This window comes from Caloenas nicobarica, chromosome 8 (genome assembly GCF_036013445.1).
Source record: "Caloenas nicobarica isolate bCalNic1 chromosome 8, bCalNic1.hap1, whole genome shotgun sequence".
Taxonomy (NCBI): domain Eukaryota; kingdom Metazoa; phylum Chordata; class Aves; order Columbiformes; family Columbidae; genus Caloenas; species Caloenas nicobarica.
In genome coordinates, this window is record NC_088252.1 from 28,528,326 (window position 1) to 28,550,408 (window position 22,083).

General features: G+C 42.7%; 1 protein-coding gene across 3 annotated transcripts in view; it reads right to left on the bottom strand.

The window, feature by feature from the left end:
- MME (membrane metalloendopeptidase) overlaps nucleotides 1-22,083 on the bottom strand; it is a 38,922-nt gene continuing 16,839 nt past the window's right edge. The window contains exons 11-23 of one of the 3 annotated variants that reach the window (XM_065640393.1): nucleotides 20,915-21,051; nucleotides 20,722-20,815; nucleotides 18,884-19,012; nucleotides 17,878-17,976; nucleotides 16,540-16,620; nucleotides 15,537-15,640; nucleotides 13,045-13,103; nucleotides 11,667-11,786; nucleotides 10,773-10,906; nucleotides 8,647-8,712; nucleotides 4,848-4,943; nucleotides 4,362-4,438; nucleotides 1-1,393 (exon numbers count right to left, since the gene is read on the bottom strand). In XM_065640393.1, coding sequence (XP_065496465.1) covers nucleotides 1,294-1,393; nucleotides 4,362-4,438; nucleotides 4,848-4,943; nucleotides 8,647-8,712; nucleotides 10,773-10,906; nucleotides 11,667-11,786; nucleotides 13,045-13,103; nucleotides 15,537-15,640; nucleotides 16,540-16,620; nucleotides 17,878-17,976; nucleotides 18,884-19,012; nucleotides 20,722-20,815; nucleotides 20,915-21,051 — 1,296 coding nt within the window. In that variant the 3' untranslated portion in view covers nucleotides 1-1,293. Of the gene's footprint in view, nucleotides 1,394-3,780; nucleotides 4,439-4,847; nucleotides 4,944-6,160; nucleotides 7,190-8,646; nucleotides 8,713-10,772; nucleotides 10,907-11,666; nucleotides 11,787-13,044; nucleotides 13,104-15,536; nucleotides 15,641-16,539; nucleotides 16,621-17,877; nucleotides 17,977-18,883; nucleotides 19,013-20,721; nucleotides 20,816-20,914; nucleotides 21,052-22,083 lie in introns of those variants that run through there. The other 2 variants (XM_065640392.1, XM_065640391.1) reach the window with 2 other exon arrangements.

Consider the following 22,083-nt stretch of genomic DNA (forward strand, 5'->3'; position numbering starts at 1 on the left):
AATTTCAGTTTATTATCAAAATGGTTTTATCAGATGACAAACTCAGAAAGCTAAAAGGAACATAGGTTTTTAAATATACCTATTGTAGCAGTCATCTGAGGTATGTGGTACTTGGTTTTGGAAATCTGTTTGCTTTGATATACAAAGCAGTAAGTTCCTTTGCAATCTGCATGAGGATGTTTAATACATGTCATTGCAGATTTAAAGCCTTTTTCCTTCTTACTTAAAGCTTCATTCTTGCAATCAGCTGTGCAGCTTTCCTGATGTGAAGACTGACATCAATCAGAACATGTACAAATCGTGTGCAGGATCAGACCCTAAACACTGAGAAAGTCGGCCTGCAAGCTTGGCTCTAGGTGACCCCACTGGAGAGCTGCGGTTGGAGCCGTGGGCTCGTTGCCCGATGCTGTGCTTCACTCCAGTTTCCCAGCTCTGTGCTGCCTCTGATAAAATATATTACAACACTTCAAGTCAAAAGTGTAGCTCAGATTTAAATATAAAAACTATGATTTATACATTACTAGAAACTTTAAAAAAGACCAACTTTAGCGAAAGCAAGGAAAAGCTTAGAAAACTGTGAAAGGGTCTTGGATCACAATCTTATAGAATATATCTTCAAAAATTAATAATTTACCTACAATTTCAGTTTGGCTGGAAAGCAGTAAATAAACTGTTGTAAATAGTGACTTCAGATAATACACGCTGGAATAATTAGTGAGCGGTTACTTAAGCACAGCAGGTCTTTGGACTCCTCTTGTATAAACGGTTTCAAGTAAAAATGAAGACATTTGGTAGAACAGATTTATCGTAACAGCAGAGGGTACAAAGTCTGACACTTTGGATATAAACTGTTGTCTCATTATCATGTTATGATGTCTAAAACCGTGTGTTACTTAATATTTCCTTCCTCCGCTCCATCAGAAATATGCAGTCACCAACCAGTGGGAGATAATGTGTTATACTTTGACATTTTAAAATAAATCCAGAAAGCCACTGGCCGGTGCGGAACAGGATTAAGTACGAGTGAGATGTTACTGCACACCCTCAAGTGATTTAGATTCTATGGGGTTCAGCGACAGGAAAAGCAGCCGATGAGCAAGAGCAGCTAATTGCTGCACTGGCATTAGTCCTCCATTCCATGTTTGATTCTTTTATTTTTGCCTGTTTACTAAGAATTACAGTGATGATTCTAGCATAGTTCCCTCAGTTTTCTTCCTTTCTCTCCTTCTTGGAATTAGTTAAAAATTTCTCTTTTTCTGGAAAGCTTCTCAAGATGCAAGGTTTGCAGTTCCGTCACCAAACTCGGCACTTTTTAGCAGGATCCATGTAGTTTGCATTGGTGCATGAAAAGGCTTCAGAAAACTCCGGAGAGTTTTGCAATGATCCGATGACCCTTTAAAACAAAACAACATCATCTTGTCGCTGTTGACTGCTTTTGTTTAAAACAAACAAGAAAACACACATTTTGTAACTTTCTTTTTTGCATCACCTCAAAATTCTGTGGGAAACGCCCATAATTTCTGAACTCGGACTATTCCATTTCACCTCGAGCAGTGGCTGTATTTTCTCTTTGGGTTGTGTGGTCCCTATTGCGGCCCCCAAAAGGCAGGACCTGTCCCTTCTTCCTTACTGGCTCTCACAAAACTTCCATTTATTTCACTAGGAACAGGTTTATTGCTTGTCATTAGTTTTCACAGAATTTTTTCAGCTATGTTTTGCTGACACCTTTCTTGGTAAAGGGAAAACAAGCCCCTGAGGTAGAGGACTGCGGTGTAACTTTCCAGTGAATGTTCATGTACATTTTTATGCCAATCAAGTTTTAACTAAGATCATACTGCTTCTCTGGGCATTCTCCACCAACGTTCCAGTGAATGAGTTTCCTGGAAAAACGACTCGTACAAAGAACAGATTTCAAGTGAGTGTGAGGACATGCCAGCTAAAGCACTTTCTATATGTGTAGTTGTGAACATATGTGGATATATCTGCTCGGAGTTGCTTCTTCAGGAATGGAAATACAGCTTGCATGGATCTACACAGGAGAACGACAGCAGCTTCAAATGTCAAATATCAATATGTACTGGTCCACATTGATCGTGGACCAGGAATTATTTGCAGAACTGTTTCTTTGAGTAATTTGTGATTATTCTGTGAGTAATCTTAATAATTAGATTCAACAGAACCAGGCAGTGTCCGCAGAAGTTGTGGCGAAGTTCCGCAGCTCACATCTGGAACCGTTTGATGGCCTCTACAGCCAAAAAGTGAGACTGGCTACTGCCTGGTGTGGGGAGCCAGCAGCACCACGGGAGAGAGCACAGAAAAAACGATGACCCCAAAAGTCTTGTATTTACGGGATCTAGCAGGGCTTCACTAGAACTGCTACAATGGGATTTTGCCAGAAACAGAGCAAAAAGTATTTTGGTGTAATAAAACTCTCCTGACACTTGTTACTACAAACAGATAAAACAGCAGTGGGATAAGAATCCTGCTGCATTTACTAATGTGCCCAGAACTACGGGGATTTGGTACACAAGCAGGGCTTGACCCGTAACCGTTATTGTACTTGCTATGTTTTAATTTTGTATGATAACACTGGGAGTACAGATTCTCTTTCACCCACTTTTCACAATTACGTGATCTTAGGCATCTTTCTGTTAACTTTTAATTTTTCTGGTAGACAACAGATTCTACCTGTCCAGTCCTCAGAGTTGTCAGCCCATAAACTGAAATTGTACTATGCAATTGACAATTTTTATGAAGAGCTGCCTGTCCTACCTGTCAGGGGAAACAGCCTGCAGTCGATGTTAAAACAACCAACCGACAAAAACCCCACCTCCCCAAATAAAGAGCAAGGCACACTGGGAGCCTTTGTGGCATTCAAAGGGTATGTCATTAGGCAGTCATTTTGTGGGTGTTTTGTGTACTGAAATGCTTTCTATTGTAGAGCTTTTAGGGGGCCCTCACCCCGAAAATTACTTCACATTCTCAAAATGTTAGTATGGCTTCTCATTAATACTTGTGTCATTTCATATAGAGTTTACAGCCTTTCATACTGATGTAAAACCAGCACAATACACGATGTGATATATCCAAGATGTACACAAATACAATTACACAAAGATGCTGAACTAGTGAACTTCAAAGGACTTGTGAGTCATGCCCATTAGATATGCAAGGAGCGGGCACAGACCTCGTTAGCATGGGGACCAAACTGGGCTGATTGTAGGACCTGATGCATAAACTGCCTCCGGGAGAGATCTGCAGATAGTACAGAAACCACCCACAGTGAAATGCCAGTCAAGCAGCAATTGAAGGAACAGTCCCTGCTTTCACTAAATATTTGAGTATGTGGGATAAACAAAAAAAGTCTTTGGTGAAAAGCCGTTGAAAGAAGGATACTGGAATTAATGTACTGCATTGTATCCAGCTATTGTGTACGTAAATCCTGGAGATGACACAGCCTTTCAAAGCTAGCAGTGATGTTGTGATATCTACATTATTACTTGATCTCACGGCATTTGGCCAAACAGATTTATTAGAGCAAACCTGTTTTTAAACTACTGATGAATAGGTTGCTCTGACTGAAGATAAAAAGGACAGCTCCTAGTCTGGCCCAAAGGTGCTCAGCCCGAGCAGCCAAGTCTCTGCTTGACTCCGCTGAATTCAAGCCCACCTGCTCTTGGGAAGGCTGACTGAGTACACAAAGCAGAAATACCAATTTGCTTAACAGCTATTTCTTTCTAGCTCTAAATGGCAAAGGAGTTCCTCACTCTAATGATAAAAATGTCTCTGTCATGTCAGTATTACTGTTTAAAAGGAGCTGAATTCTTCTCCACCACAGATTAACTGGAGATTTTACCAGTGACTTTAGTGGAGGACGAACTCCATCCACAGCCTTTGGTCTTTAGGAGAACCCTGGCAGGAGCTATTGCAGGAACCAGGGGACTTCTGGAGAGCACTGGATTCCAGACACAGTCACTGGGACTCTGCTGCGCCAGCCCCGCACGTTTGGTGACAGCCAGGTGATGGCGTTTGTGTCCTGCGAACATGACTGTCCAGAGGTGCTCAGTGCTGTGGACACAATTCAGTGGTACCTCTCAAGAGCAAGGACAACTCCCCCAGAGTCCTGTTCTGTCTGAGGAGCTTCCTGGGAGGTCTGAGGCTATTGTGTCAGCACAGAGCGCTGGAGGGACTGCCTGTCTGTCTGTCTCTCAGCCATCTTGTGTGCTCTGCCGATTTCTGCGTATGTGCCTAAATCAACCCTGGAAGCGCAGCCTGGCCTTTTGTTTAGAGTTGTTGAAATTCTGCCGCTAAAAGCTGCATTGCACCCGAGGATTGCACTGATGATGACTGTACATGCTGACCTGAATTTGCCTGGGCTGTGCACGTCGGTTTTGATGGAGTTCACGGCATATTCTGGTCTGTATGTTCCACACCATACCTGCACACAGAACAAAGAAAAGCGTTTGTTAGCACTGAGATTGTCCAGGAGGAGACCTGCTGTCGTTTCACTGTGAAATACTTAATGTCACAAGAATAAATTTCACATTAGAACATACAGAAAAAAATGTATATTTTATTTTTTAAAAAGTATACTGTTGTCCTCAGACAAAGGCACTTGGGCACAAGAAATTGTCTGCCAGACTTACTTGTGGCTGAATTAATTTATTTAGAGAAGATAAAAAATACCTAACAAGACTTTATTTTCACCACTTTGTAGTGAACGCTGCTCGGCGTGGCAGCTCTGTCGGCTCTCAGCAAAACTGCGAGTCAGCCAACGCTTTCTGACTTACTGTTAAACTGTAACTTCAAGTGATTTTCAAAGCTTTCAGTCAAGAAGTATAGAATACCTGTGCAAAGTTCAGAAAAAACAGCTGCTTATGGTTCATTTCAAGACCAGGAAGAAGTTTTTCTTTTCCATGCTTCTTCACAAAGTTTTCGTAGGCCTGTAGGGTGAATCGAGTAGAAATGTTACAACTTCCAGCCCAGACAGTTGAAATGAAATTATGACAAGGAGGAACATGGATTCTTTGACATCGTTAACTCATGGACTGCTTGGCCATCCACCTTTAAGCAGAAGATGACAGCGCCATTTCTCAGTCCTGTGATACGAGTAACCTGACGGAATCGAGCCAGTTTTCTCACTGAATGGGCCTTCAATGCTGTTTTACACCCGTTTAGTGAAGCTGCCCCAATTATATTGGAATGAATGGTAAGACAGACAGGCTTAAAGAAGGCTATTTATTGTAGCAAAAAGAAGTCAAGGCTAATGGAATCATTTCAGTAAGATGAGTACACCCAGATAACATTTTTGCATAACTGTGCTTACAGGGGAAGAAATTAAGAATGCAAAGGAGGACAGTTGTGTTCTGAAATACAGTAGCTACAGAGAGTTAGTAATGTTCTTCAGCAAGCTTTATAATAATTAATGTGTTAAGTTCCATTGGTCTGTTACATATTTACCTAGCAAATCCTTTCACAGGGTTAATTAATGACTGCATAAAGCAAGGTTGTTCTGTGTTTAAAAAATAGAATATGTCCTATAGTTGAAAGGGCTGAGGTTGTCAGCCGGCAGCGGAGGGGCAGGTGTGGGGAGCACCAGCAAGGCCTGCGCTCCCCCCAGCCCCTGCGCTGTCTGTCCTCACCCAGCGCTCTGTCTGTCACCCAGCAGTGTCTCTGGCAGGCCCTGCGGCCCGGTTGGTGCTGTGGGTGCCCTGCAGACACAGCTTGCACGGCAGAGCTCCCCAGGGCCGAGCGTGCTGCTCTGGGAGGCGCAGCCCCAAAGCCAGCGCACCCCAGGGGGCTCCCTGAGCTGGGGACTCCCTGGGGTGGATCCCTGGCCAAGTGGCTGGCTGGGCACAAATGAGCTCCGAGACAATCGGGGTGATCAGAGGATTCATTCACAGAATCACAGAATCCCAGAATGTCAGGGATCGGAAGGGACCTTGAAAGCTCATCCAGTGCAGTCCCCCCCGCCGGAGCAGGAACACCCAGATGAGGTTACACAGGAAGGTGTCCAGGCGGGTTGGAATGTCTGCAGAGAAGGAGACTCCACAACCTCCCTGGGCAGCCTGGGCCAGGCTCTGGCACCCTCACTGAGAAGAAGTTTCTTCTCCTATTTAAGTGGAACCTCCTGTGTTCCAGTTTGTACCCATTGCCCCTTGTCATATCACTGGTTGCCACCGAGAAGAGCCTGGCTCCATCCTCCTGACACTCACCCTTCATATATTTATAACCATGAATGAGGTCTCCCCTTAGTCTCATCTTCTCCAAACCAGAGAGACCCAGCTCCTGTTGCCCTCATTTATTCATCTCCCTCTTTTCCTCCTTCTTTCCATTAGACTTGAGATGTGTGGGGCAAAAACCTTCAGCTGTGGCAAAAAATAACTTTTCTGTCTGCTTCTATAGGACACACTTACTTTTTGGCCTGTTTACAGTTTGTTTTTCTCTCCAGTGTTTGTCACATAAATATATTTAGTGGGTTTTTTTGCCAGCTATTGGGTTAGAGTCTAAAATAACACACTTATGGTAAGATATGCTTTCCCTGTATACAATGCAGAGTTCCAGGATCCAGTTTTACTAGCACAAAACTGATTCTGCAAGGTGAAGAAATCAATTCTATCAATTATCTAATGTTGCATTATGAAAATCAGGGTTTTTTTAATTTGTCGTTGTTCTTTTTTATTTCTTTTTTACAAAACAAATTGCAGAAGACTTTAAAACCTTTCCATAGTAAGAACAGCTGCTTTCATGTGTCTTATGAAGACTGTATGTCAAACAATGTTTTGTTAATACATCATTACTGCTAAAAAGATGCTGGCAAATTGGGGAAACGTTCTGACTGAAGCTGGTGCCAGCTACTGCAGGAGTGAAGCCAGTGAGCTGCACAAGGGCAGGTTTGGGAGGAGCGGTTACCAGGTCTGCTGAAAAGGCTCCGCACGTTTCACTGGTAACAAGCTGAACAAGAGCCAACAGTGCCCCAGCATTGCAAAAAGGGCCAGTGTCATACTGGGATGTATAAATAGGAGTGCCTTGTGTAGGATACATAAGTAATCCTTCTGCTCGGCACTGGCCAGGTCTCAGCGGGGGCATGCTGTCCAGTTTTGGGCACTGCGCTCCAAAAAGATGTGGACCAACTGGAGAGAGTCCAGGAGAAAGCAGCAAGAACGAGCAGAGGTCTAGCAAACATGACCTATGAGGAAAGATTGAAAGAATTGGGTTTGTTTAGTCTAAAGAAGTCAAGTCTGAGCCTTCAAGTATGTAACAGTCTTCAAATACAGAAAAGGTCGCAGAAGAGAAAGGAACAGCTTGCTCTGTTTGCACTGGTGAGAGCAGACGTGGTGGCACTGGAACTGCAGCAAGGAGGCAGCAGAACTTCTCCTACGGTGTGTTTGAACCGTACAGAAATGGTTGATCCTACTTGCCAGGAGGAGGGGGGCAGGACTAGGTGACCTCTCAAGATGCCTTTTGGACCTTTTCATACTATTTCTATAATGTTATCATATTAATTGAGTATCTAATTCTTTTTGGTAATACTTCTGACCTTCTAACTTTTCTGTGGTTACTCCAGTTCCTTTCAGAAAGAGAACCCCCTTTCATGGGTTTGTACTGTGGTTTTTTTAAATGCACAAATGTTCCAGGAATTGAACATCAGACTAATGTGCCATGCTAACACCTGTTTTAGGCTTCCAAAGGATTCTTTAAACTCTCACTAAGAATTATATTTGCCCTCAAGTGGGTATGTTTGTAGTGAAGTGCTGGTGATGGTTTGTTTGCAGAAGCCGTGATGATAATGTTGAGAAGTGTGAGATGGCCCATCACGGTGTTGAGGAAGGACAGCACTCCAGTCGTCAAGTGTTGAATGTTTTGCTGTGGACCAAGGTGTTGAGGGAAGCAGAGGGAGGATCGTGTTATTAAGGCCTGCAACCATCAGATTTGCAAGTAACAAGAGAAGGTCACAGAGAAGCCGACTTGCTTCTCACCTCCCGACCCTCTACCCAAAGGGGAGAGCTTTGCTTCTTTCAGTCTCAAAGTTGGCCAGTCTAAGGAATTAAGTATCTATTTCCAGAAGAGAATGGAAGGAAGGGCAAAAAGCATGCAAGGTCCCATGGAAGACTTGGCACAAGGAGCCCAGATGTCACTGACATCTTTGGATACCTGTACAGGGGACCCAAGTCACTTGTACAAGATAATATTTTGACCAGTGAACAGTGTTCTGTGTAGGGAGAGGCTGTTTATGGGTAGAGCTCAGAAGAAATTAATTCTCTCCCTCCTTCCTGGCATAAAAGAGCTGGTGCAGCCAGCCAGAGGCAGGCGGCTGTCGGCATCGTCCCTCTGGTTAGGTGGTGGTGCAAGTGTGCTTCAGTACATGTTGTCATTCTACAAATTCTCTATCCACAAAAGGGAAAAGATAAAAAAAATAGAAGTCAGCTGAAAAAGAGTGCACTAGGAACAGATAGTATGTACCCTGAAATAATAAGAGGAAAGAAATGCAGCAGCTGGTCAATAGTTTTGTATCATGCCTTGATGACGCAGTAGGTATGATCCTGTCCTTAACACAAAAGTATTTTTTCTTCTTCAAAGGTTCTGAAACGAATTTTCTTAATCTACGATGGTTTTGGCTAAAATACAAAAAGGGATACTTCTTACCTTATATGCTTGTCTAACACCCCCATTATCAGCAATGTTTTCTCCTAGTGTGTTGATTCCACTCAGCTGTAAAATAGAAAGGAAAAGTATACTTTTTGGAAAAGAAGAGCTTAATCAGGACCTTTGTGTGTTTTTTGTGTGTGTTTTTCACTTTTTAAAGACAAGAATTCCCTTAAAACCTGAAGTTCTATCAGAAGATGGTGTAAACATCTCTGAAAAGTCTTTGCCTCCCTTGTCTCAAAATCCATGCTGGTCCCATTGTCTGCCCTAATTCCCCTCAGCCAGCTCGCTGGGCTCTCATCTCTTACCCACGTTTGCTGGTCCTTAGGCAGTGTTCATTCTTTCTTCCTATTTTCTCCATGTCTTTAACCCTCAGCTTCTTACTACAGTTCCAATTAGAGGAAGTGGGCAGAACCTGTCCGTACAGTCTACAAAAAGATTCCAAACTCCAAATAGTTGAAAATATCAGTTAATGGACATCAGCAAACCTGCTGGAAAGGATTTTCGTGTATCTTAGGCAAGTTAGGTACCTCTTTGGTAGCAAGACACATAGAAGATACCTATTTAGCTGATATGGTATTTGTAAGTCAGTGAAGTGTCACTAAAGATGATTAAGCTTTGGTAATGGAGAATCTGTAATTTTTTTTTTTTAAAGTATTTTCAACCTTTAGACCAAGATATTGATTGGGCAATGATATTCTAGATTTAATGTGTGAAAAAATGGCAGAAAACTATGTTGAAATATTCTTCTCTATTTTTACTAGTCTGTCTGTGAGTCCCAACAGTTTAACACACAGATTAGGAAAACCTCAGGGCTGGAAATTTTATCTTTTTGTTACTCTGTACGATGGAATATTTTGTCAGCCTCTAAAAACCGGGCAGTGGTAGTCGGGGAAATGGCTTCTCGTGTCTGCTCCTTTGCCACTGAACTGTGGGAGGTGCCACCCAAGGGACATTTGTGTTCCTGAGGGACCAGCCGTGGGTGGCCCAGGGACATCTCAAATCCACAAGGTGGATGTTAAAGTAACTGGTTTTCTACAGCGCAACACAACTGAGTGCTCCCGTAGTGAACTACTTTCCTCGCACTGCGCAGCAATGACCCAGGGCTGATGCTCCCTTGTCATTGTCACTCGCTGTGTGGCAGATGCAGGACTGCACTGGTGCAGTCTGTGCCTTGGTGACAGCACGATGGCAGCTCAGCGAGTAACCGCGGTGGAAATGTGCTGTGTCTGTAGCTCTGGGCCGTGGCAGCAGGTGGGAGCAGCGTGGCGGTGGCTCAGGTGGCTCGAGATGCTGGAACCTGGGTTGGGTACTGGGGGGCATTAGCAGAGGGTGGGGTCACCCCAGAAGTGACATGCGGGGACACGTGCACAGCGCTGTCTCCTCCCAGGGGCAGTTTGCATTTAACAGGAGCAGGACTGGTCTCTTCAGTATGAGTAATTACTATGTCACCGTCACCTGTTTTGGTGAGTTAATGGAATATTGATCTTGTTGGGACACAGAACAGACCTGTTCTCGTGAAATTAGGGCTTCCAGGCACAGACGCTACACTGAATGCCTAATAATTTTAACTGTGTGGAATGCTATAAATGCAGCAACATATAGATTGCCTGCCTGCCCTAAATCTCCATATCATCTTGTTCTTTCCTACTGTACCCAATTCTTCTCTTTTTGTTCTGTAGTCCAGATATTTGCCTTGGGGAAAGAGCAAGAAACTTTTAAGTGAAAGAAAGCAGCAGGCAGGATTCGTTGTGATGGGGACGTGTATATTATTTGTGCATCAAGATTTGGGGAAATGAGGTTCAAACTTCCAAATTTTTTCTCCTGTTCCTTTGTGGAATTAAAAGAGAGCCTTTCAGGTTGCAAAAAGTCTTCTAGGACTGCCGCTCTTTCTCAGCATATATCCTGCCTCTTGTAGAACAGTCAGTGTATGTGTGGAGTTCTTACCACTATCTTTAATTTTAGGAATCTCTCTTTTATGTATTTTTTTTCCCATGTAGGCATGACAGTGTTGGCCATAAACCCAGAGAACATTCACATGAATAAGGTTTTGCATGTCTAGGACATAAGATTTTGTGCTTCCTCATTAGAAAGAACATTGGTAGTTACAAAGGAATATGACATACGTGCTGTCCACCTGCTAGGTCCCATGAAAAGTTTCCGTACTGGTACACGATACACTGGGATAGCTCCTTAAAATTGCGTGCTGATTCTTCAGTCCACCAGTCTACAAGGTCTCCATTCTCATTAAAATTTCTGCCTGTAATAATATGTTAACAGAATTAAGTATACAGAAGAGGTTTCTGATGCAGTAAGTGGGGTAGCGAGTATGTATAATCACTGGTTTCTGATGCAGTAAGTGGGGTAGCGAGTATGTATAATCACTGGTTTCTGATGCAGTAAGTGGGGTAGCGAGTATGTATAATCACTCATGAATCACTCATGAAGAAAAATGTCAGTAATGAGGCAGTCAGACAGGTGATGCCCTCTTTTTTTTTTTTTTTTTTCTTCCTAGGAGGGCTATATTTCAGCAGAGAAGGAAAACAAACTAATTCAGGCTGCATAAGGAGATGGGCTTGAGGCTCTCTCAGGAAGCGTGGTGACTCGGGGCTGGATTGCTCATCGTGCGGGTGCAGAAATGAAGGATGCGGGTGGGCAGGTCTGAGAGCGAGACCCGCACCAGCCTAGTGATACGCCCTGGGCACAGTTCGGTGTAGTTTATGGTGGGTTTTGGTGTAACCTTTGGGAAACACAAGTGACCAGCAGCTATATTAAAAACACTCGTGTGCCGCAGGCTGTTGCTGCAGCTCAGCAGCTACAGGAGGGTCTGTGAATTCTTTGGATCTTGCTTTTGAGGGTCATCATGAGGAACAATACTGCAAAGCCTCAGAAACCCAGATTTGGTCTTATATATGGAAAATTCATCTTAATTTAATCTGCTCTCTGGAATGATTAAGCACCAAAGCATGTAAAACATTCTGTGCATTGTATGTTTTGAACCTAGAGACTTGGCGCCTTACCATTGTCATCAAATCCATGTGTGATTTCATGACCGATGACCATGCCAATGCCGCCGTAATTCAGAGATTTGGGCTGGGATGCACTGAAGAAAGGGGGCTGCAAAATGCCAGCAGGGAAGACTGCAAAAAAAACACCCCACAACACAATTAAGGCACTGCCTCGTTAGCCTATGTACGCAGTGTGAACAGAGCGCTTCAGCCAAAGTCAGGCTGTTTCCTCAGCTTTACCAGCAACAAGTGAAGTGACATGTGGTAATGGCTGTAGGATAGTAGGGACAGATCAGCAGGACCATTCCCCTGCCCCTCAAGCCTGGGGTAAAGCAAAATGGCTTTTCAGACATTTGCAAAATCGTCAGCTTTTCTTTGTCTTTGTTGCCATTTTACTTTGCAAAAAAACAGCTTACTTTTCCAATTTACAGCACTTGGCCTTCTCATTATTAAATAAACCTCACATCATGAGAAGTGGGAGGGTGTCACCCTAGAAGAATAAATCATTTGATCATTGCCCCCACCACAAATCAGTCTCAGAGAGAGGAATCTTTTCTTCCACTGAAAATATCAGTAACTCCCACCAGAATCAATAAGAACAGGCCAAACCGGCAATGAAAGAATTGCAACAGAGCGGTTCTCTTCACCCACTTCTGTGCTTATTTTTCTAAGCTTTTAAGAAACAAATTAGTGAAATCATGTTGCAATTGTGATCTTTTTATAAATGAATTTCTAAAATTCCACGGAATGTTTGGTTACACTTTAGGTCCCATGCAGGCCTCTTCCCTCTGCTTCAGCCTGTGGCAGCAATAGAAAGTGTACATCCTCCCTGTGAATGGGATGTGTATAACTCTACAAAACTTGAACAAAAAAGTGGAATCAGGTGATGGTTTTCACACGACAAGAGAAAGAAAACAGATATTTCTCGCATTTCAGCAGAAATCCAGTACAGTTTCTTTCCATAGGAGAAAGATCCGTGGGAAAATTGAAGGATAATAAGCAGGCTGGAAAGAGCCCTGTTGGTGCTGCCCTGTGCTCGCTGCTGCCCACGGCCACGGGAGTTTGTTACGCTGGAATCCACACCCTGGCACCTCCTCCTTCCGTCACGTAATACAGGGCTGAAGTGGGCAGGTAAAAGTGGTACTGTAAGCCCTGCTTGTCCCTTAAAACAGAAAGGCTGGAGCCACCAAATGTATTTGGTCACAAGCCTCTGTCCTTATTCTGCACAGAGGCAATTCAAAACAGGAGGAGATGAAAACACTGTGAATGAAACCCAATTTTGCTGCACTGAGGCCCTTCTGCAACCCCCATAACATTAAAATAATTTCATTTCTTGATTTTAAAAATACATACACATATATAAATAATTTGGGCAGTTAGTAAACCTTACCGATCTGATTTCTACTTGCCGAATAAAAAGCATTGACAACAGCAGCTCCACTTATCCACCTAGTAACAACAGAAGAATAAATGTTAGAATTTCAGTTCTTAATGGCAGAGGTGCTGATGACTGGAACAAGCCTAGAGACAGCCCCGCAGAATCACTGCGGTGGGAGGTAATGCTGCGCGTTGCCAAGAGCCATTTCGCACTCAGCCTCTTACTCCGTGTCAGACGTTCCAATCATTTAATCATTTTAGTAGCCCTTTCCCTTCATTATCCAAACAGATGAACAATGATACTTAGGTTTCGTTTCTATTTTTGCTCATACTGCAGCATTGTACTGGCAAATTTTCCTATATAAAGAAACTGAAACACAGAAGCTGAGGTTATAATGGTATCTAAACATTTGGGGATAATGGAACTTTTAAAAAGACTGTTTACTTAAAAGGATTTCTGTGTCACTTGTCATATATCCAGCTGTCATCTCAAATACTAGTACATTATGAATATCAATTTAGAAACTCTTATTTTTTTCCGTAACACAATTTTTGAGGAATGAAAATACATGCAGAGATCCCGATGAGCTCTGTGGCAGAGGCACGGCTTGATTCACAGGGCTGTGGTTTAATTTAAGTAATACCTACTGTCCTTGATGAAGGCTCTCAGCATTGCTTTTGTGTCCATCTTGACACATGGGAAATAATGAGTTTTGACTCTTTTTTTGTAGTTTACAGTTTTACTGGCTTTCAGCAGTGATCACCTAATGAAATTCTTAGAACTGCAAGCAAGGCTAGTGTTTTGGTGTGGTTCATTACTGTACACTTAATAATAGTCCAGAAAATGTGTCAGAGAAAATGAGATAATAGTTCAAAAAAAAATAGCAGGGCCTTAAACAGCTGAAGTTGTATTTCCATGCTCTCTGAATGAAACTAATTTCTAGGATAAATTACGTATTTTATCACTGTATCGCATATGCCAATTGTAAGCAATGCAAAGTATTCCAGCAGTTTCTATTCCTTAAGTGAAAAGTAATTTGCAGAATAAATTGTAACTATCAGAGGATAACCAATTGTGGTTGATACTTCCAGGCTCACTTTGAATGCAATGCACCTTACAGCAGTTACTTCTAACTCTCAGGCTTGTGAGAACAAACTAGGAGTTGTGTTCAATTGAGCCGAAGCAGTTGAACAAGCCGAACACAGCTTGAAGGCAGAACAGAAGTGAGGTGGCTATTAGGCGGAATATAAACTTTCACTTAATGATAAGTAAATAAACAACAGCAAAAGCAACAGTTGGAACTATTTATCCACAATAATAACTATAGTTTTGAAAATCTCTGACACAGTATTTGGAAAATTCACAGTGGTGATTCCAGAGGTGTGAGGTACAAACTTCATCTTCTGAAAAGTATTTGATGATGACTGACTAGAAAGAGTCTGAACAGTTGCAGGGTTTGATTTTTTTTCTTAAAAAAGAAGTCTGGAGCAGCACTATGAAAATGATAAAGTAACTGAAAATAGAAACACAGAATCATAGAATAACTTGGGTTAAAAGGACCTTGAGAAGTGATGCAGCCCCATGTGAAGCTGAATAGATGAGGCTGCTTGGAGGCTTGTCCATTCAAGAGTTGAGTACCTCCAATGATGGGGATCTGGAGATCTCACAGCCTCTCTAGGTCTTGTGTTACCACCCGCACAGTCAAAAGCGTTTCCTAACATGTAGTCAGAATTTTGCGTGTTCTGACTTGGGTCCCACTTGTCTTATCCCTGTGCATCTCCAGGAAGAGTCCGGCTTCTCTGTATCGCCTCCCACCAGGCAGTTAAAGGCAGCAATAAGACCTCCCCTTAGTCTCGTCTTTTTTAGACTGTACAAATCTAGTTCTCTTCTCCCCTCCTCAACATAAAGCCAGCTCTGCAGCCCTTGTTCAAATGAAGTGTCTTGCCAAGTGAGCATGGCTGATGGTGACCGCAGTCAGGTTTCTGATCTGGCTTAAGTTCCCAATGGCCAGAGCCGAGGCAGGAGGAGCTGCCAGCGCAGCTGGGGAGCGTGCCGGGTCAGTCTCTGGTACCTCCGCGTTCCACATTCATCACTTCAGAGCAGGAGGACATTTCTGAAGTAAATTCCTGCTCATCCTCATTTAATCAAACTTTCTTTGGCTCAGCGAAATTCTCAGGGATGAAATTCATCTTTCAGATGAACTTAATTAAAAAGCTGTTCTCCTGGAGTCCACTTAATCCCCTTCAGGAGCCAAGGGACCACCCCAGACCTACTCCAGAACACTTAACCTTCTACACCATCCCTCAGTTTCTTTGCCCAACTTGCTAATGTAGGTCCAGCTGTGGAGAAATGAGCAATGCTCTCGTACCTGCCCACTGCATGGAGGAAACAGTGCGGAAAGAAGGTCGTTCAAGCATTAAATAATCACCAATTACCCTCCAACCATGTACATCCTCCTGTGCAAATGGAATGAAAGACTATCTACAGTATTATTAAATACTTACTCCTCTTTGTCCACCTTTTCTCTAAGCTTTTTCAACCTTTTCTTCTGGGTAAATACTAAATTTTGAATAATGTTTTCAAAATATTCTTCTTCTTTGTAGTTCAACTAAAAAAAAGAGGGGGAAAGTGGCAGTGTTATTCATTTGCAATAAAAAGAGATGGATCTGGAAAATCTACTCTTAAGCACGATAAGCTTAGCAACGCATTTTTAAGAGTATTTTTTGATCTACGATTGGAACTTGGTTTGCAGACTTGATTTTGTAGCCGGATATATGCTACCAGCTGTATAATTTCTTCCAGTGATCTTTATTCCTTCTCTCTGTACAGACTGAGTGGAGTTCAGCATTTGGTGGTTTTGACCCAACCTGTAGGAGTTCCCATTTGAAACCAGTAGCTACCAGCCTGGGAAGCTGCAATTCCACCTTAGAACACACAAAAAAGGCTCAAACAGCATTTTGAAAAGCATACTTTGGTTATTTGTCTGTATTTTTCAAAATTAAAGCTTTGACTTGTAAGACATATCCTGCCTGAACGTACATGTATACTAAATAACGTGAATGGAGTTCCTCTTGCAGATGATGTTACAAGGTAGCATACTGAGGTCAGGTTTTGCAGTGAAAAGCTCAGGTGCAGTTTAAATTCTACGGGCAGCTCAGTGTCACACTTCAGGGGCTAATTCCAATCCGTAAATAGATGCCATTACTGCGTTATGCAACCCTGCAGCCACTGCAACCAGTGTTTTGACAGTCGGTGGCACATTTAGAAATACCGGACTGTTCTGTTCTAGCATAATTCCTCTAGAATTTTTACATTCCCTTGAAATACCATCAGATTCTTATCACTGTCTGTACTGGATCAGGTGTCCTACACCTGCTTTTAAAACATCTGTGTTTACACCTGTGCATCCAAGCACAAAAGAGAGTTATTCTGTTGGCTGTGGAGGAAATTCACCCTTTTTTGCGTGAAGCCCCTTTTCTGCTCCCGCTGCCTGTTGTGGGGACTCACCTCCTGGTACTCGCTGTTCAGCTTCGTGTCATCGCTCACGATCTCGTCTGGGTAACCAATCCGCTCTCTGATTGCTATTGCCTGCGGACAAGATCGTTTGATAGCCATAGCAAATCCAGCCATATTTGTAAATCAACCATAAATTACATAATAAGTGCAATATGGAAGCAACTGCAGAACAGCCAGATGTTAATTATATATTGGTTTTGTTTACATTTTTTATTCCTTGAAAGCACTGTGACGTTTTTGGCTAATTGTAGAAATAGAAAATTCTAGAAAGAATGTTCTGTTTCTTCCTTTGAAGTAAACTCACAGAAATGTGCACAAGAAAGCTAAACATACTTCAGCTACGCTTTTGAGTTGAAAGGCTCGTTTAAGCAAATAGTAGAAATCTTGAAATATTTGGCATATTTTACAGCATCTAAAATAGAAATAAAATTAATAACTGGATGCTTTTTAATGTCACTACATTATAGGAGAACACATTTATAAATTTCCAGAAATTTGTACAGTTTGACTCAGTTTGGGTCTGTATCCATATTTCTTAACTAGCTCCACATCTACGTTGGAGTGAAGTAATTTACTTAAGTGGTCCCAGATTTTGAAGATTTGAAGTCCTGAACAAAGTTTTTTAACCCGAACTGTACTCAGTTTCTTTTGATAGCCAAATATTGATTTGTATTTGATGGCGATGTCAGGAGTAAGTAAAAGAAATACACTCTTTATCAATTCTTTCTTCTATTTCCATATAAATGTGTCTCAATAAATTCAGCAGTAAAAGCACATTATTTACACAAACAATTTCTGATGTAGGCTATTCCCCCAAACAAGTGATTCTAAGCAGCCCGTGGAGTGCATGTGGGTTTCTCTTCAACTAATTGTCTGTTACTTACTCCAGACTTACATGAACTACATCTCCCCTTAATAGAGAACTCACTGATGGTGTCCGGCCTGCGGTTTCACGTGGGGTTTTTTGTCCTATTGCTCCTAATAGCTGGTCAGATCACCATAAATCGTTTCTTCTCATTTTCAGTATTACTTTCTTGTAGATAGTCATTATCTAGCTCCTTAATTGCTGATTTGCCTGGAAGGGCTTAATCTTGTATATAGATTCCTCCTATTTTGTGTGCTTATCTCCACAGAGGCCCCTTCCCATGTAATCTGGCTTTGATCTAAGAACTCTGTGAGCCTCTGTACCTATCTAAACACAGATATATGTGGGTTTGTATATATAAAATAGTGATAGATCTTGCTGCTTGTTTTTTTTCAGGGATAACAATTGAAATACTGATTTTTATAGAAATACACAACATTAGCAATATTCAAAATTTAACTTACTTTTTGTTCCGCTTTCTTTTTGGTTTCTGCATCCATCCAGGTGAGTTCATCTAAGGTTTTTATAAAAACATCGCGTATATCTGCGATCATTTCCTCCACCTTGGAAAAAACATCAGAATGTTAGAAATCCACCTAAAGTGATTTAGTTATGTTTCCACAGTGACAGTTCGCTTATTCCAGACTTGTGTTCTCCGCACTAGGTGTTGAGTGTGTGCTGTTTGTGGCCGAGCTCACGTTAGGTGGTACACCTGGCCTGGCCTCTGGGAGGAAGGGGAATGGCCATGAGCTCAAGAGAGAAGGCAGTTTTGTTATTCAGATTACAAAAATCTGTCAGGTATCCATCTGTTGGATGCCGTGCATCTGATCAAATCATTGTGCATATGTCAACCACAAAAAATGGTATATCTTAAGCCTGGATTAAAGTAGGAGTGATAGGAGTCAACTAAGGCTTAACTTCAGGTTAATTTTGAGTAATTTTCTGTGTGACTGAAGCCAAACAGAAACAACATTTGTCCCTGTGCCTGCGCTGGCAGATGTGAACTGGCGTCAGTCTCCCAGAACAAGCGGTGACTGTTTGTTGCAGGGGGGGCTGTTCTTGGACGTGCGTTTTGGCTGCGGGGCCCATTGCTGACGTGCCCGCGGTGCTCTGGGTTCTGCCTCCCAGAACCCGTGCTGGCTCTGTCCCTCCAAGAGGGCACACGTGATCTTCGCATTTCACGCGTTCCGTCACCCTGTGGTCGCTCGCTTGCAAAGCAGGCCAGCCCAGGACAAGTCATGCACAAGTATGTAAGAGCAAAGGAATGACTCCCCTAGCACAGGCGTTGCGGTTACTCCTCAGTGCTACACTGATGGAGAAGCAAATCTGAAGGTTAGGGTTTTTAGAAAGTGACCCGCTCTATAGAAAAGGGTAATAAAAAGTGTAATCAAAGCTGTGTAAAGAACTGCATGGTAAGTGGCAATTAAGTGACACTTAGGTGGCACACAGGCTGTTTGCTAAAAGCTTTACCGCGTGTTTACTGTCTCCAGCAAATGCTTCCTCTACATATAGTCGTCCCACTGCGTTCTCCATGTTGCCATTGACATAGTTAGCGCAGCGACGCCAAACAGCAGTTTCTGATGTTGTGCCGTAAAGTGCCTGTGAAACATAAACAGTAGGTAAAACGGTGACATCTGGGCCCACACAAGGTGAGGGAGAATGGTGACGGACTGGCAGACGTGTTTCTGAGGAGCCCAGACAACCCTAAATCCATGCATTTAATTCACATTTGTGTTTATGACAGTTAGGTGGGCTCACTCTGTCATGGGACTGTGTCACAGGCTGAGGAAATATGAGAATCATTACCAATATTCTTTATCCTTTCAAAACATGAAAGGTAGAGAGAAGAAAAGCACTCTAGAAGCCAAGAAGGGGCGATGTTAAAGAGGAACACCCTGACACAAAGCTGACACCGTTGCAGGGATCCGTGTTGCAGTTCCAGCTCTAACAGGCCATTGTGGTTATGCAGCCAATTCATTTCTGCAGGGATAAGATTGTGTTTGCGACCCAAGCAGCTGCTGCTGTCAGAGCCTCCCACCTTGGGGAGCTTGCAGAGTAGAAGCTTCTTTACTCAATGGGATTTTGCTGCAAGGTATGCAAGGATTATGTCATGATAATGTATAACTATGTGATAAAGCCAAGTGGATAATACAAAGGTGTAACACCTGAATGCAAAGAATATGGCAGACAGGGTAACTCTCTGCAATCACGTTCTGGAATGAAGTTTATATTCCATAATGAAGCAGCTACTCATCTCTTCAGAGGTACAGGTCAATCACTTCTGGTGTTAAAAGCTCTGTAACTGCTACACCTTGAACGAATTCCTAGGGAAATAATGTTTCTTTTCACCCTAAAGCATTAGGGACACAGGAATGGTCTCTGGCAAACGTTACAGCACAGCACAGATGTCTGTGCAGGTCTGCCTGAGGAGCCTGACAGGGTGCAGCTGCTTGGAACTCATTACTGACAAACAGATAAATAGAATAGAAAATCTGTCTGTCCTTAACCTCGTTCTTTCTTAGACACTCCCTGCACACAAACAGGCTGCACCAGTAGCCATTTGCTCATATAGCAAAAGTTTATATAGGAAAAGTAGATACAACCCCTCTCCCCCAGAACTTAAAGCAAATTCAGTAATAAACATTAGCAGTACGGAGCTTAATTAAAATAGTAACTCATTCAGAATGACTACGCATATACATATATATATGTTCAGATATGTAAACCTGACCCAACTGACTAAGCTGTATATGTATGTTAAAGTATTTCTTGGGTCACCAACAGATAGAACAGAATGGCCTTAAGCTTTTTTAATGGAGCTCAGCAAACTTAGAGTGGGAAGTTCTACTATGGAAGTACAAAGGATTTCCATCTCAAATCTGTTTGTGAAACTGCTCAGCATTTCCTTAAAAGCACTAAAATATCTGCAGGATCAAATGACTGAAAAACAAGATTGGGCCCATAATGTTTGACTTTGAACGCTGAAGAGTTTGTCACAAGTCAATCAGAACTGTAATCATTTGCAGATAAATGGGACTGTTCTGTTATCAAAGTGGAGATTAATTTAGATTCAGAAAAACACGGAGACCAAGCACCAGAACAGTGCTTTTCCATTCCACTCCAGCTGTCAGGCACGTATCATACAAATTATGTGTACGCTCCAGCAGAAGCTTCAGCAAACACATCTAGCTTTTCTGTGCAAGATTCAAAATACATTAAATTTTTATATACTACAGCTACATTAAAAATTGTCTTTTATGGTTCAAAAATGTCATCTTTCCAGCTTAAAGAGAGATTAAGTTCTGCACCTTACGAAAAGCATTCCTTGTGTCCTTGTAGTTACGGCTTAGGCTGTTGACAAGATCCATTACGAATCGCCAGATCATGTAATTTTGAAGATCTCTGTTTAACAAAACAACAGTAATAAGCTGGTAATGTTTTTAGGCTTTTTAAGTTTACTGGAAATAAAATGCAGATAGCAAAAATACCTAACATACCTACCTGGGAGTGTATTTATTAAGAATAGACTTCAGCTTGATAAGGTATTCTGGATCATAAACAACAACATGTTCAGTGTTCTCAATGTTAATTTGTACGGTTGACATTATATCGTTTATGAATTTTGACCAGTTGAATACCTGGAAAATCAATCTGCATTATTATATGGTTAAATCATAAAGAAACAGCTCTAAAATCCTATTAAAATAGGGTAGTGTTTAGCAGAAAGGTTTGAGACATTGTTGTGATCTCAAACTAACACAGTTAAAAATGTTCCGACCCTTTCCTTGCAGTCTAGAAAAGCAGAAATGGTATTGTAAGTAAAATTGTCGGTTGCCTTTTTGCTGTATTTGGCTGAAAACCTTTAAATGGATGCATGAGTAGCAGCCTGATTTTCAGTCCAGTGTGTGTGTGTATCTCCGGGGCAGGGGGATTCCCGGTGCACTTGATGGGCCATTGTGGAGCGTCTGCTTCCAGCTCTGCAGGCTGGCCCGGGGGTCCTGCCCCGAGGGTCCTGCCCCGAGGGTCCTGCCCCGGGGGTCCTGCCCCGGGGGTCCTGCCCCGAGGGTCTTGCCCCGAGGGTCCTGCCCCGGGGGTCCTGCCCCGAGGGTCCTGCCCCGAGGGTCCTGCCCCAGGGGTCCTGCCCCGAGGGTCCTGCCCCGGGGGTCTTGCCCCGAGAGTTCTGCCCCGGGAGTCCTGCCCTGAGAGTCCTGCCCTGGGGGTCCTGCCCCGAGAGTCCTGCCCCGAGAGTCCTGCCCCGAGAGTCCTGCCCGCGGCCCCCGTGGCCACCGTTGGACCCACAAAACAAGTCACAGCAGATGCTGCAAATCAGCACCAAAACTCCGCAGCTACTCCGTGCTTGTTCCACTTCGGGTAGGCACTCATTGTACTAAGGAAAAGGAAGGTGTTACGTTTAAGAAAAGCAAATAATCTTTGTACTTTTTTTTCAAATTTTTTTTTGTTAATTTTAAAAATTTTTGTTATGCCTGTTGCTTTGAAAAGTATTGGTGATTTTTTCCAGTCTGTATCTTTTGAGAGGAAGGTTTTATTGGCAGAGGTAATGTCTTTGAGCAGACAAAGTAACGTAGCTGAGGAAAGCAGATGAGCTTTGAGGAACAGAATCACTTCAGGTTTGAAAGAGAAGGAACAAACTTCAGGCTAATCTTAGGAAT